We start from the raw sequence: 16,031 nt of genomic DNA, 5'->3' as shown, positions 1-16,031 counted from the left end.
AATCTCTAAAAAAACATCATCTGCTTACTACTTCCTGCCGCCTTCTTTGTTGTTTTCCCCAGTAGTAACATTCTGACCTGTGGGATGCAAAAAAGTTTTTCCATTGCAGTTTTGTGAAATACATCTGTTTTGATTAGGCCCAAAATTCACCTAAGCCTCATCCTCTGCCCACAAACAACAAGCAACCATAAGGCGATCTTTCGTCATCTCAGCACACTTCAACAGTTATTTCAGGTATTTACCTTAATAGATTGAATCGGTTTAGTTTTGTTTGTCTGACTTCTTTTAAGAATCCGTTCATTAGTAAAGTCTTTAATTTGAGTCTTAAAGACTTATTACATCATAATTTACCAATAAATAGTCTTTCAGAATATTAACACTATTTATTATTTTTTTTATGTATGTGCTTTGTTTTTGTAGTGCACGCAGACACCAGATATGACCTTTCACTTACTTTACACTGTTTTTTTTGTTTTTACTCCAAAAATGCAAGACTCTCTGACATTTTGCTGTTTCCATAAGTCATTCAAATATCAGTCTTTATTGCCCTGAAGTGTTTCAATAATTGTTTTAGCCAATGTGTCCTTTAAATCATAGTTTTATTGTGTGGCAGCTCATAAGAGCAGAATTCAATAAAGTCAGCATGACTTATTGATTTTTTTCTAACTGTGCAATCATCAAAAGGCAATGTTCAATAAATTTCTGTAATCTTTTTTAAAAGACAACTTCAACTTTTAGCATGAACAGTAATGCTCTGTTTTTGACAATGAAAAATCAGTTTGAAAGTTAATATAAGAAACATTGGCATAAAAGGTTAATGTGTAAAACACTAAAATGCAAAGGAAGGAAATGTTTATTGATTTTGTTCTTTTATTGGTAGTCTAATGCACACATACAGACACATTCTTACTAAAGTCCAACTGTGATTGGCTCATCAGGCTGGATGCCATTTTTCTCTCCAGGAAGCTTCAACCTCAGGGAGCAAAGCTGAGCTCTTAAACTCAGAAGCAAGTAAAATACCTGGAAATGAATCTATGAAGACATTCTCTTCATCCAGTCAGTGCCAGATTGAACAGCACTAATCCAATCAATAAATCAGCCACAACCAGTTCAGTATGGTTGTGTTTTTATATTTGTGCTCCAGATGTTTTGTGGTCCAGCTTTTGTTCCTGCCAACCTTTGACTTGTTTGTCTCCCATGCCTTGATGTGCTCAGCATCACTCAAGGATTTGATTTTGAGGAATAATGTCCAGTTTGATTCTGATGCTCTCAAATTAAATGACTGAAGCATATAATAAATGCTTCCCTTTACTCACAGCTCAGCATTCAGGTCAGACAACATCTGTGTTTAGATTCTCTGTCAGCTGAGCAGAGAATCAGACAATCCAGTGGTTAAACTAATAAATACTTTCCCTTATCCAAAGAATGGGATTCAGGTCAAACAACATCTGTGTTTAGATTGTGTCAGCTGAGCAAACCATTGAACTGAAGAACTGTAAGAGTAACGAGTTAAAAAAAAACGTGACACATGAAAGTTCTAGATCAAACTAGTTTTAATTCTCATGACAAGGCAGTTTTTTGGTGTAACAAAGTTTTCTTTTTTCTATCCCTCCTGAACTGCCCTTGTTCTTCCAAACTTGGGGGATGTTTGTCTCATAATTTAGACATTTTACCTCAAAATTATGCTGTCTCTAAACTATACAGAGACCGTAAGTTTTTAATTAAAGCTCTCCCTGCCATAAGCTTAATTAATACTTTGTATGTTCATCTCTAGCCATAAAATATTTGCTCAACTCGTGTTTTTGTAATTGTCGAACACAAAACCATTGTGCGATTTTGAAAAAAAATATGATCCTTAACTATTTATTCGACTGCAAATGAATCCTATTTTTGATCGTTACAAAGATGTATTTGAAATATGTGATAAGATAACCTCCTAATTACAAAAAAATCCTTTTTTTAGACTAATTGTTAATTGTAATTTTGCATCAATTCTGCTATGTTTTCTGCACCTACCTTCACTTGTTTTTTGTTTTTCTTTTGGATTAAGTTCTAACTTGCACTTTTTCTGATTTATTCATCATGACTTTCAGTTAAACACGGGCAACAAGAAAATCAGTCAAAGATTTTGGCAGGACAAAGTCAGTAGGAATAAGCCAACAGCCGACTTCTACGGGTCGCCGAATCCTGAGGTCAACAGCTGTGGAACTGAAAAAAGAGGAAAAAAGATCTTTAAACTGCTGTATTTTTCTCTTGCAAAAATGTGTTGATCAAAAGGCAAAAAGTACCGCTGAGTATCAGTCTCTCTGTTTGCTATCTTCACTTTTGTGTGGACATCTCGATGAACCTCTTCATAGTGCACACGATTTAAAGCTGTACACAAAATCCAACAAGTAAACATTTGCAAAACAATGCATCCCCAGCCTACAGTGTGCACTGCCTAAATGTTACTTAAACAAATGCAAAAAAAGCTTGAAGTAAGGCAAATAGGTCAACAAAACCAGAAATGTCGCTCACCTAAAAGTCCTTCAGTGTCGCCAGCAGACGGCAGCCGTCTTAAAACAGGCCAAAGGAATTTCTTCCCGTGCTTCTGATGGACTAAGATGACCAAATGCATGTCACCATCTGTAACTTCTGTTTGCTTTTTACCCCTGTTCACTGTAAATCTAGAAAAATAGGCATGAAATGGCTTTTGAGGGAAATTGGTTGCAATAAAATATAAGTGTGAACGTGAATAAGAGACTGATTGCCTAATTCGATCTTCACTTATTTAGAAGAAACAACTTGCAGCATTTTATGTCCACTTTTACTGTTATTTGGTACTTTGTGTTGGTCTGTCACATAAAATTCTTATAAAATGTTGTGAAACTTTAGACGAGCCTCAAGAGCAACTTTCTGATTGCATTACTTGACGTACATTATTTATTTCCTGTGTTTTCTCTACTAATCACATATAAGTTCTGCATCTTTAAATCAGCTTGATAAAAGTCTCTTCACATAAGAAGGTATTTTGGGGATCAATAACAACATTGAATTTTTAAGATCAAAGTCACCTTCCAGCTGTGATGTTTTCCGTTCTTGTGTGGTGAGTTATAGTTTGTCCCTGTTGAAGTCTGATCCTCTCTGGTTCCACCTTGATATGGAAGTCAGCGCCGACGTGGATGACTATCTCTTTGAAGCCACCATTCTTTCTTGAGTCCAACACACCATTTATGTAAAGCTCTAAAGGGAAAAGAGGCCGCTCATTTCTGTATTATTACTTATATTAAAACAAGAGACAGAGGAAACTCAGTATCTGTTTAGCTACATTCACACTGCAGTTCTTCAAGCTAAATTCAGATTTTTTGTTTTGAAGAAGCACCAAATGATAACTTAAATACCACTTTCTTGTAAAGGTTGGAGAATTTAACCAACAAAATACCTTCCTAACTACTTTACCATCTATAATTCCTAAAGTAAAGCTTTTTGGATTGATCTATCCAGGTAAAAAAAAGCATGCACTTTTATCAAACTTTCTTTTTGTGTGTCTCCCAGTTGGAAGAAGTGAACAAGTATGGATACAGACCTGTGCTGGGATGATGAAGAAGTTTAACAATTACAGCTCCAATAATGTCAAAGCAGAGTGGATAAGTGTCATTCACAGTTTTCATCAAAAATCTGTGGGAAACAGGAGCTAACAAGAAAATGGCAGGTGGTGAGATACTAAGAAACATTTATTTTTATTTCCAGAAACATCCTAAATATAAAAAGATTCATGTTCGCAAATTTCCTAATCGCTACTCAATCCTAATTTAGTTTTATTTGGCTCTGATCTGTAGAGTTCTAGTCATTAAACAAAATTTACAATAAAAATTAATCACAGACTTGTCTGAAACACAGCACAATACTAAATATCATTTAAAATAAACTAAAACATTATAAATAGCACTGCAACACAAAAAACACAACATCTTTTCTTTAGTATGAATAAATATCTAGGTATTTAGAAACAGTAAGTGACAATATGCAACCTCTGAACATCATCAAATATATATATATATATATTTTATTAGTAGAAAATTTTTAACTTTTAAGCCCTTTTTTCTGTTTTATTTGTGTTTAATTCAGTGCTTATGATGTGAAAGACAACTGTGGTAATTAGGTATTATTGTTCGTCTGTTCCACTCATGTGAAACAAGGAAATAACAACTTTATTTTTTATTTGTATTTTTTACCACAAAACAGTTTAAATCGACATGCATACATGTGGTGTCTCACTTGCAGTGTGATACTTGGTTTTACATGTGAATTTTCTGCAAGCGTAATCTAAGATCCTTCTTACCCCTCACACACACACACACCCTCACACACACACACGCACACACACACACACACACACACGCACAAACACACACACACACACACACACACACACGCACACACGACATTCTGTAAATAGCAGCAGATTAATTAATGTCCATCTTTTAAAGACAGGATTGGTGCTGTATTCTAGTCCTTTCAGCGTTTGCCTCTTTTCACCCCCTCACTTCTTCTTCTTCCTCTCCCCTCTTTACATTGTTTTTATTTTCAGTTTTGCAACTTAAAACAGTTTCTAGATTTCTGCCGTAGAAAGCCAGCAGTAAAAAAAATAAAAATACTAAATTGTTTCTGTGCGTTGTTATAAAATGTTTTCAGTTAAAAGCTAAAGTAAGAAAAATAAAATAATGTCAAAAATAATTATAAACAGAGTTGCTGTACTTTACCAATTGTAGGCAAATGGATATGTCCTGAATCAAAATTCAAACCTGTGAACCAAATGTTCATAAAGTTATTCAGGTGTTCCGGTCGAATAAAGCTTCAATGTAAAGAGAACTGAAATATTCTGGGAACATTTTATGAACATTGAACACATAGCAAAGAAAATAATAGTAATATGAACCTCTGTTCACTCTGTCGAAATAAAATCTTTGTTCACTTCACAAATGAATAGTCTCAGTGAGAAAAAAAAGAAGAAAATTCTTCACACTTCTTAGTGATTAATGAGGAGAATTATATTGAAAGTGCCGGGTTTCGTAAGCAGCGAAAGAGTACGTATCATTGACTTAATGATAAAAATTGTCAAATCAAATGGGTAAACTGGCTGATGTTTTAAATCACATAAAACATCTGCTGTTTTAGGTTAGTTAGGATTTTCAAAATTGTTAATTCATAGAACAAGAATTGTATATTTTTTTCCCTGAACTGAGAATTGGTATAAATTTAGGAGAAATACTCTTTTAAACTGTAACTCAGTAGTTTAGTTTTGCTTTATAAAACTTTCTTTTTCAAGTAATACTTACTCAATGAAAACCTGTGTTTAATAACATATCACATACTTAAACCAATGTTTTCTATAATGTGAGAACATACTGTCAATTTGTAATTATAAATTATTTAAATCAGCACGTCTAACTGATGATACAATACAGGTAAAAACAAAAGAAGAAGATCGTACTTTTATAAGATAACACTAGAGGAGTTGAGCTTGTCCGCCTCTGAGGCCCTAAGAAGAAGGAAGAAAAAAAATTTACATTAGACTGACAGAGCGCTTTATAGGACACTCAAAGACCCCGTTAATGACATCAGTCATTCACATTCATGAGCTGATGGTGGAAAGCTACTGGATTGTAGCCACAGCTGCCTGGGGCAGTGGGACAAAGGAGAGGCTGCTATGAAGCCACCATCGGTCCTTCTGTCCACCGCCAGCAGGAGAGTTGGTTGAAGTGTCTTGACCCGACAGAGACGGACGGAGCGAGGCTCAAACCGGCAACCCACCGTTTGCAGGACAAACTCCTACCTCCTTCATCGTTATCTGACAGTAAATCATACTAAATCTCAACTCCGTTCAGATTATCATAAATTATTAGCATTTGCAAAATGTCAGATTTAATGACAGCAAAAAATATTTTAGATATGTTTCAAATGTTTTAGGCATGAAATACTTGCAAAACAGATGATGAGCTCTACTGATTTGATTTTAAAATGATTGATTCGGGTCTAATATTTTTGCTGCTTACTTAATGAGGCATGTGTTCTTGGCTGCACCATGACGTGTTGTCTCCTTTGATGTCTCTGAGGCAGCGGTCGTTCTTCCTTCTCCTTCGGTTTGTGATGAATTTCTGTGCTCTCCCCCTCAGGCTTGGTGACCACCATGGATGTGAGCGGGGTCACAAAGCCGTACGTCAGAGACAACTCCAAAGCCTCTTTATTCACTTTTGCTTTCTCAGGTCCAGATAACAAAAGCCTGTATATAACAATAATTTATTAATGTGGAGTGCTTACAAGAGAACCAATAAACATGCCTTCCATGGATAAGGTGACCATAATAATAATAAAAAACATGACCAAAGTTTCTAAAAGATCCAAAATATTAACTGTGATTAGCTGTAGTAATATCCACCCATTATCCATTATAATATTCCTCAAGTCCCAAATCAGTGGTGTGAAAGTCAAAGTCCGAGTCTTTGAGCTTTTTTTCAAGTTCAAGTCGTGTGACTCGAGTCCCCACCTCTGTCAAAGACATCCGATTCATATTTACCTCTAAGCACATCATACTATATTATTTATTTACTTTCAGTTACATTGAGGTGTTCCACATTTGGAAACACGGCTAGTCCTGGCAAATTTATATGGGTTGCAAACATGTTAAATTGTCTAAACTGATACAATAATGAATATTGAACTGCATAGCAAAACGAAGAGAAGGTGTCACATATACCACTTACTCTTTCTCTAGAAGTTGTTTAACTGTGAGGTAGGCCCAAACTCTCTGAAGAAGTCCATCACTGACCGAAGAATCCACAGAGCCGTTTGGGTTAGAAAATGTTACTTTTTGTTTACTCTGTCAAAACCAGAAGAAAATCTAAGATCACCGTTTCCTTACTTAATTTTTATCTTTTTAAGTTACACCAAATAAATCTTACTGAAATGGCCACAACTTGAGGAGTGAAGATTTCTACGTTGTTGTCGATGATCTCACCGGCCACCACGATCTCAGAGCCGTTATAATACTGACTGAAATTAGTCTTGGTTAGATTGGTTCCACCGACATAGATCATTGTGATATCTGTTAGCAGAGGAGTGGCCACTTCATCATAGAAACCCTGTCAATGCATATTGTAGAAACAATATGAATGCTTAATACAGACAACTATTTGTTTTTGCAGAAAAGTTTAGAAAAAGTTAACAAAACAAGAAACAAAGTTTAATGTTGGCTACCTTAAGCTGCAAGTCAGCATCAGAGTCTTCATAAATCCGTCTTGCAACACCGTTGTTCTGCAGCGACATCTTCTCCAAGAACTCAAAATTAACATCAAATCCAAAACCGAGACAGTAGAGAGGAAACTTTCCTGCAATTGCCCGTTTTACGTTGGACTGTATCGTCTCAAGATTTGTCTCTCCTGCAACAACACACCACAATTTGATTTTCCAGGAAGCTTTTTTGAGGCCCACATTTTCATAGTTTAGTGTCATTTTGATTATTTAGTCCATTCTTTAGAGCTTGAAACAGCTCTAAAGAATGGGTGCTACGGCAGAAAATGTCCTTAACCTGATGTTGGGTCTCCATCTGTGAGGAGTATAAGGATGGAAGCTGAGCCTTCTCTGGGATGTGCATTCAGGATACGAGCTCCTTCCAACACTGCTGCATTGATGTTTGTACCTGAAAGAGAAAAGCAGTGACGTATTTCACTTCCATCCTGCTGCAATGTTTTCAGTTCAGTGAATAAATTCATCTCACTTCCTCTGTCTTCAATATTCCTCACAAACCCTCTCGCTCCCTCCAGATTTAGATCAGTGGCTTGAACGAGTTCCCGTTTCCAGTGAATTATTTTCCCATCAAAACTGATGAGACCAAAGAAGTCATCTTCTGCCAGGTCATTCAAAATATGGAGTAAAGCAGTTCGGGTCTGTGAAGATTCAAAGCTTCAGGTTTACATTTAGGTTTAGTAAGACACCTTGACAGGCTTCATGTCAGTTTGAAGTTGCTGAGTGGAAGTGGTAATGCAAAATAAAGATTAATAGAAAACACTTCACCTGCTCTAAATTATAAATACATCACCTGTGTAATTTTTCTGCCATGCATTGAGCCACTTTGGTCGATAACAAAGACAACATTCTTTGGTATTCGTGGAAGACTTGATGGAGCAAAGTGATGGATAAAGTACCCATCAGAAGTCTGGGGAAAGTAAGACCCAGGATTAATAAAACACATACCAGTGAAAGAGATAAAAATATATTAAAGTCTCACTATTAGGGAAAATCCTTCAAGACCTTGCATAGACTGCAACTAGCTGGAGAGATTATGCACTGACTCAAGTACCATGACTTCCTTTCTCTTTCAAGAAAAAATGTCCAAAAACACATTCCCAAGAAATCAGTACGTACCTTAATGTCTCCAAATCCGTTGTCTCTGTTGACATCGTAAACTATAACCAGATCTCCATTCATCCCTTCTTCTCCACAGCTGTCACAATTTTTTTGTTGGTTCACTGTTGGATAGAAATGTACCCATGCCTGCAGAAGCAAGACATATTTTACCATGCAGTGTGTGGGAGAGGTTACTTTGTTAGGTGACTTTTATGCAGAAATTAAAATGTAAAGATTAGAACCAGCTATACCTGCTTATCTACATGTGTTTTAGTGATAGCATTAGCCAAGGCTTTGGTGCTCAGTCCTCCTTTCACATCAACAAAACTGACGCCGGCTTTCTCGTGAATGTGCACATCAGCCTGGCAGTTAGAAAAACAAAACAAAGTAGTTAGAAACGTTTAATGCGGAAACCTGTTAGCTGGCATCCTTGTAATGGTCACTCAACAAACCTTGAAGTCTTCGACAGGCTTCATGGGTCGAGCGTGGATCTGCAGCTCGTATTTGCCGTGGGTTCGCTTCAGCAGCTCCTCATAGGTGAGTTCAAAGGTGACCTTTTTGTGGGCCGCCACAGTTACAGAGGTTTTAAATTCCTCCATGGTTCTTCCAACAGAGCTGAAACACAGAGACATTACCATTCGATTTATCATCACTTTTAGTTATTCATGCCGTACTGAATTATAAAATAGAATCTACATTCCAACACATCTTGTGTAGGACCTGTAAGTCAATAAATAAACACTTTTACCGGACAATCCCAGCGCTTTGGCCACGGGACACAGCTCTAGTGTACTGCTCCTGAGCTTGTTCCTTAGTTTTCACGACTCCGTCAAACACTTGACCGTCCATCATCCTGCAGGTGACAACACAATCCATTGTTCTAAAGTAGCTTGAATACTCATTTTACTATGATTGTCAATATTCATAGTTGAGAACACATATTTCTTACTGAGGTCAATGAGCATTAAAAGCATCATTATTGTTAGAATCCCAGAAAATGTAAATAATATGCATTTTTAGAAGAGGTTTTTACTTTCTTTCAATTTAAAACGATATAAATGAAATCGTAGAATTGCCTTTTAAAATGTATGACTTTGGTCAAACATTTTGGGTATTTTACAATAGTTTACTGTAATTTTGGCCCATTCGTCTTGGAAGACCAGGTGAAACTGAGTGTAGCCTGCCTAGTCCACACACATTTTTCAGCAGTAACTCATATCAGGGCTTCACGATGGCCTAAAATAGAAAACTGGTGGTCCTGGAGCCACTTTGTACCTAATGTGTACAGTCTTTGAAGAAAGCAGAATGAATAATTATTAGTGAACAGACATTACTTTGGCCATCCTAACTGACTCAGCACTTAAGTTTTGTCACATTTAGTTTCAGACAATGAGGTGACAAAATGTTATTTTGCGTCTTCTAATGTGTATTTAAGGTTTGAGCTTCACTCACATTCTGAACCTACTGATGAAGGCATTCTTGGGAATCTGAACATGGAATTCAATTTCTTTTGATTCGTTCATGCGGTTTGCCACACGGCTTGTGATGACGGTGGTGGCATATCGGCTGGTCACAGTGGAGTTGATGTGAAAGCTGTAAATGTCCCAGTCATCCTGTGCAAACACAGATTTTGAAACAAGTTGAGACGTTGACCCCCAGTGGTTGACAGCAAACTGGCCAAAGATCAGAAAAACAATATGTAGGATGGTGAAATCTCATTGGTGTACCTGCAGAACACCTACGCTTTGTCCTTTTCTTCACATTTTCAATATTGCTTTTCACAATGTGAACATTTTAAGCAGATAACAGAACTGATCAGCTTTAAAATGTTCAATCTAAGAAGAGAAAAAATAACTGTCTCAATGGACGCATGATTAATTCATCATTCTGTTTCTGTAAATAATTTATCAAGCGTGAAATGAGAAGAGCTATTTTCTAAATCACACTCAAATTACTTGTCAACATTTAAAACAACACGATTGTCATACGCACTTTTTTTAATTAGATATTCCCTTCAGTTTCCCTTTTACATTTTTGTTTTAGCTTCATATTTCTAAAGAACTAACCCAAAACTAAATCCAAATCAAACTGATAATTAAGCCTCAAACTTGGCCTTCAGGTTGAATTTATTTGTACTGCTAGAAGACTTTGACCTCATGAGAAATTAGATCCCTCGAGAGTTCACGCACTAAAAAAATAAAAAGATCAATTTAAAACATCCTATAGATTGGAGAGTGCAAGTCATTCAGCATGTTTTTGTTACGCTTAATGTGTTCCAGACGAAAGGAGGACCCTTTATAGTCTCAATACAGAATAAATTGTATATTAAAGATATTTATATATAGATGTTTAATCTGTTTTAATCTGTTGTTGAAAGACAGACAGTACCTTGTTTGGTAATGACGCAGTCAAAGCCAGCAGAAGCCCAAAGACAGTAACCAGCGCCGAGGTTCTCCCCATGATGACTCGGAGCAGGATTGATCCTACAAACCTAAAACGTTTTGTCAAGCTACAGCAAAGTCATATTTTGTGGGTCGTTTTGAGCCCACTGTCTTGCATCCATTGCAAAATCAAACACTCCCACACACCAACCCACTCCCTCCACGTAAACTGAACTACAGTGTTACTCAGTGGCAAATATGGCCTTTTGTATTGACAAAAATGTCCAGATTTTGCACTTTGTCACAGTTTTCTCACATCAATTTTTGCATCAGGAAAGAAAACACCATTTTAAAAAATAACACATTTTGGAAAAGATATTGTGCTGTCAAGAAAAAATTTATTGTTGACTTTTTCAAGTATGTACATCTTTTTTTTTAGAATACTAATTTAACCAGGTTGGTAGAGAGTTGGGACAAGTGGTGACAGCAGGAAATAGCAATAATACACCTAGATTTAAATGCAAGCATTAAAGAGATTAAAGACACAAGGGTCAGTAAAGCACAAAAGAAAGACTGCATAGGAGACCCACCCAGCCCCAACAAATAAAAAATAAACATTCAAGAATCTCTGCTTTGGAGCCCAAAAGCTAAGAAATACTGTTATGCCGCTCACCAGGAATTGTGTAATTTATTTTAGGGGGAGGCATAAACACTGATGAAATTACAATTGAACTATCAAGAGTGTGTCTGGGGTCTGTGTTTAATCAATGTAAGGAACGTTAATTAGCTTCTATCCTCACCAAACCAAAATGGAAACTGATCAAAGAGAAGATTGAACGGTTTATGCCAAACATTTCATTACAGAAAGGGGAAAATATTTTTGAGGTCATAACCTGGAGGACTGAAATTGTGAGCAAAGGTCTGAAGAATAACAAGAAACGAATAAACGTTACTCCTAAATATTTTTATAACTTACATGTTCAAGCACTGGTGACTTTGAAGTAATCTTAGTCGTCACATTCTTTATTCTGTTTTTCTACGAAAATAATAGAAATAATCAGAAAATAATAGAAATAATCTGAAAATATCCACGCAATATTCTCTCCAAGTTCAGGAAGGCAACAGTATGTAAAGCTACAGATTGCAAGAGAAGAGGCATATGATGATAATGACGATGGTTTTTTTATTTATGTATTAAGTCCTTTGTCCTCTTTGTAATGTGGTTTTGTCACCAGCATTTAGCATTTCAGTAAATTCAAGCAGACTGTGGAGATGTGGCAGCTGATTTGTTGTAAAGTTGATTTGTTGGGACTCACCGTATGTGAAAGGCAACAAGCAGTGGCTTGTCGGTGGAACCAATCTAACCAGGCTTTTTATCATTTCACCAAGTGGCTTCTCTTTATAATCTAATCAAATGACGGGTTTGGACTTATCTAGTTAAACATTTTGAGTTTAAAAAGACCCGACGTAAACTCAGGTGATCTCCATGGACACCACTTAAATTAATGATTACTGATAGTGGGTGAAATATGTATCAAACATGTCAACATCTCTAATAGTCCGTTTACATGATAATATGTCAAGTAATCAAAAATAAATTGCTGCATCTCAAACTTTCTGAATGATACAGTGATGGCATCTGCAGCCATAATACAGAAGTGAAAAGAAAATAACTTCATCATAAACAATCAACAGCCACTTTTCTCTAGGAAGATTTCTGACTGATTCAAAAAAATAGTTGTCCAAAAGCAAAAGAGTACTGCCATGCAAGTTTTACTTGGGTTGACTGACATGTAGGGTGAATTACATGTTAATATAAATATTAAAAACATGTTTGCTGAGAAAAACATTTTTGTGTTTGAGGTTTATTTTATCTGCTTCATACTGTGTCATCAGTTCTCAGGCCATATGGAGTCCAGCTACCAAAAACTGAACCCAAATGAAACAGATGTTCAGCAAGAACTGAAGGCTGTTCTTGCTGTTGGACATGTTCAGAGATAATCTTCTCAGTTTGCCTAAAATGCATTCTGTTAATAATCTCGGGCTTGTGACTTTTTCAGGACTGACCAGATTTGTGGGCTGAAGCAGCTGAGAATCTCTAGAGTGGTAGATCTGTATGGAGGAGTTTAACAAGTTGTCTCCTTTGTTTCACTGTCTTGGTTGAACTTTGTCCAAGCATGAATACAAACATTTTGAGAGGCCAAAGTGGCACACTGGCTAAGGAAGAACAGCGTGACTGAAGTACTGGATGATGAACACTAAAAAAATGCTTGAACAAGCACCTACCTTTACTCACCTAGTTCTGATACTTCAAGTGTCCTGAGTAATGTAGTGTACATAGTGCGTCTTCATCAGGGTTTTGTTATGAGTCTTTCAACTTCCATATCTAGTAGTGGATGTTTGATTTATGTTGTTCACAGAAGAAACCAGGACAGCTGTAATGGGTGCAGGACTTGCACCCATTCAGCAAGAATGGGTGCAAATTTAGTTCATAAAATCTTTATGAACTAAATTTTAAAAACGTTTCCAGCTGCAGAAGTGGTGCTGACATTCTGCAACCCTGCTACTCTCAGTCTGTTTCTGGTTCTTCTTTGCTTTCTATCTACACAACTAAACGTAACCTTAATCCCCAGCCTATCCTTACATACTAACTAAACTAACATAATGTTCATTTTTGTGTATTTTTACCTCCATGTGCAGAGTAGCAGAAAACTTGTAAAGGTTTTTCTTTTCACATAGACCAATCTGATGTAACGTCATGTATTAACCAGAGAGGGTTTAGAACTGTGGGTCCATGGACTGCGGTTGGGATTATAATGATATGTATTATTAAAAAAATAAAGGAGCATTTCCATTTAACCTGAATTCTTGATAATTTTGCTGATGATGTGATAATTCCTCAAAAAGTAAACAAACAAAAAAAACAAGTCTAACACACCAAAATAAAAAGTAGGACCCCAAGGTTTGAGACCACAGTGTCATTTGGACAACATTTCTTGAGACTAAGAGTTGCTTCCTTATTTGGAGAAGATGCAAGGAGTGACCAGCTGAATAAGTTCCCATATACAAGCCACCAAAATGAATGAAAAGGATCTTTGTTTGCTGCTCTTCTACACTGACAGGAGTGGTTTGAGTAGATTGAGTACAGATGCTCTGGAAGCCTGCAGGGAAGATATGTGGCTCCATGATTCTACCTTCAATGCTTGGTGAATACTTTGGTGTCCTGCTGGGAGAGCGGAAGGAAGCGAGATTCGGAAATATTTGGAGATATCGATCAGACTGCTTCCTTTTGCAACCTTTTTACAGATACACAGCAGCGAATGGATTAATTAAGTGTAGTTTCTGCTGTCGATCTAAATGCTTTTCTGTTGAAAACTGAAATTGCAGTTCAAGGCACTCTCACAGGTGTGTTTGCACCTGAGGATAAAGTTCAAGCTCATTCAAATCTCTTAAGGATATTGCAAGCGCTTGTGCTGGAAGTGTTTCACTGATGAAGAATGAAACGTGTCGACACAACGAGCTGAGAAAGCAGAGTAAAGCAACAGGTCCTAGTGACCACAAGGTCAAGTCTTCACAGTGATGGCATAATGGTTCCTATAAGGTGCTGCAATGAAACCCATAGCTGCAGCACCAAACTATGGATCACCCTCTGTTAATTGTACAAACACATAGGCTGTGTACAGACAAACAAAAATTCATATTTACACATGGCAGCTTGTATGTATAAATATATGGGGGTGAAATGAGCAACACAATTTCTATTTCTAAGTACAAAATGAATGAACAGTACATTATGTACATTCTGTGAGTATTAATGTGCATCAATAAACACAGACAGATGTCTGCACTTCAAGGCTGATCTGGCTAATTTTAATTCTAACGATAAACTGCATGTAAAATAATCTTTACTATATTATGAACATGACATTTGTTGACTGAAATAAAACAACACAAAACTGAAGAGTGGAGATGGATATATACATATTATTAAACACATGCTGGTTAAATATATACACTCTATGCACATTATATTGACTACAGCAGCTGTAATATAAGTTAAGGTTTTGGTAACAGAGTTGGAAGACACAATGCTACCCAGATTAGAGAGTCTTTGCCTTGGGGTCAGTCAGCTGATGAGATGAAGATGAAGTCGGGCTGGAGAGGGTGGAGGGCACAGCAGGAAAGGCAAAGACCCCGGCAGAAACTGGAAAGAAAAACCCAGGCCACTGATTGTAGGAAAGAGGGGAAGGTAAAGCTGTGAACGCAGCAGGAGAGTGTAGCTGATACGTGTGAAAGGGTCCGGTCGAGGGGCCAGCCATCACTGCAGGCCCAGGGCTTTCAGGCCAGGATAAAGCGCAAGCCTCTGCACCGGGTGGAGTCCACGGTGATGTCTGAAAAGGTTGGAAAAAGAAATAATAGTAAAAATAAAAGAAATTCTCTGTGTTCATTTTGTAACTCTGTTTTAAGAACCTACATTTATAGCCTGAGGCGGCTGTTCAAGTGTTTGAGGCACAACCTGGGGGCACAGCTGCTGCCCATGGATATTCAGAGAGTCGGTTCGAGGTCGGTGGGTCACAATGAGAAACTCCTGGGCCCAGTCGTCCATTAGAACCTGCAAGTCTTCAGGCAGGTTGTTTTCACTGGGACTCATAGATGTGCCTGTCTTGTTATTGCTGTTGTTGGCCTGAGCTTGGGCCAAGCCAACAACAGGCTGCTGGGGCGGAGGCGTAGCACTGTGCATTTGCTGTGGCTGATTAAAGGCTCCAGATGCTGAAGCCCCAGACCCTAAAAACACAGAAATATAATAGATGTAGTCATTAGGACGGCCTGCTTGATAAAGGTAATCAGATTTTGATTAATGTAGAGCAAGAGATTTTAATTTGACATACTGCTGCCTCGCTCTTTACCGAGACACAGCCTTTTGAGTGTTGACCCTGTAAAATTGAAAAAAGCTTTAGGAAAACTAAGCAGTTGCCTTAAAGTTGTCTTACAAATCAAATGCAGTGCAAAATAATGGTTTTATAAAAACAAAAGAGAAAATAATACGGTACAAAAGCAAAAAAAAAAAAAAAAGTTTCTCAAACATGACAATCGACGAACACATGCATGTGAGAAACATGTCAAAATGTGTTTCTAGAGCATAAGCAGAACACAGATAGGAAGCAGCAGCTCTGAAAAAAAAAAACAATACTTTTCCAGCATGTTTTGCACAGGCCTAAATACAATTAGGTATTGCAAGACGCATAAATCACAGAACTGAATATG

At 37.1% G+C, this 16,031-nt stretch overlaps 2 protein-coding genes across 3 annotated transcripts in view; both read right to left on the bottom strand.

Moving 5' to 3' along the window:
• Positions 1–1,535: 1,535 nt before the first annotated feature.
• LOC129358432 (inter-alpha-trypsin inhibitor heavy chain H3-like) lies at positions 1,536–10,973 on the bottom strand. The gene is made up of 20 exons (XM_055027485.1): positions 10,774–10,973; positions 9,838–9,998; positions 9,134–9,238; positions 8,838–9,000; positions 8,637–8,747; positions 8,404–8,532; positions 8,078–8,194; positions 7,757–7,925; positions 7,568–7,678; positions 7,237–7,418; positions 6,942–7,121; positions 6,744–6,859; positions 6,036–6,262; positions 5,474–5,521; positions 4,743–4,784; positions 3,566–3,673; positions 3,054–3,222; positions 2,518–2,666; positions 2,289–2,373; positions 1,536–2,208 (listed from the first exon to the last, which is right to left on the bottom strand). Exons 1-20 carry the CDS (start codon positions 10,843–10,845, stop codon positions 2,094–2,096), a joined length of 2,559 nt encoding a protein of 852 aa, XP_054883460.1. The 5' UTR covers positions 10,846–10,973; the 3' UTR covers positions 1,536–2,093.
• A 171-nt stretch (positions 10,974–11,144) lies between these two features.
• Positions 11,145–16,031, bottom strand: part of wnk2 (WNK lysine deficient protein kinase 2) — a 30,709-nt gene continuing 25,822 nt past the window's right edge. For both annotated transcript variants that reach the window (XM_055025443.1, XM_055025454.1), the window contains 3 exons: positions 15,656–15,700; positions 15,241–15,551; positions 11,145–15,157 (listed from right to left, as the gene is read on the bottom strand). In XM_055025443.1, coding sequence (XP_054881418.1) covers positions 14,867–15,157; positions 15,241–15,551; positions 15,656–15,700 — 647 coding nt within the window. In that variant the 3' untranslated portion in view covers positions 11,145–14,866. The remainder of the gene's footprint in view (positions 15,158–15,240; positions 15,552–15,655; positions 15,701–16,031) is intronic.

Source organism: Poeciliopsis prolifica, unplaced genomic scaffold, assembly GCF_027474105.1.
Source record: "Poeciliopsis prolifica strain line A6 unplaced genomic scaffold, Auburn_PproV2 SCAFFOLD003, whole genome shotgun sequence".
Taxonomy (NCBI): domain Eukaryota; kingdom Metazoa; phylum Chordata; class Actinopteri; order Cyprinodontiformes; family Poeciliidae; genus Poeciliopsis; species Poeciliopsis prolifica.
This window is presented reverse-complemented; position numbering and strand designations above follow the sequence as displayed.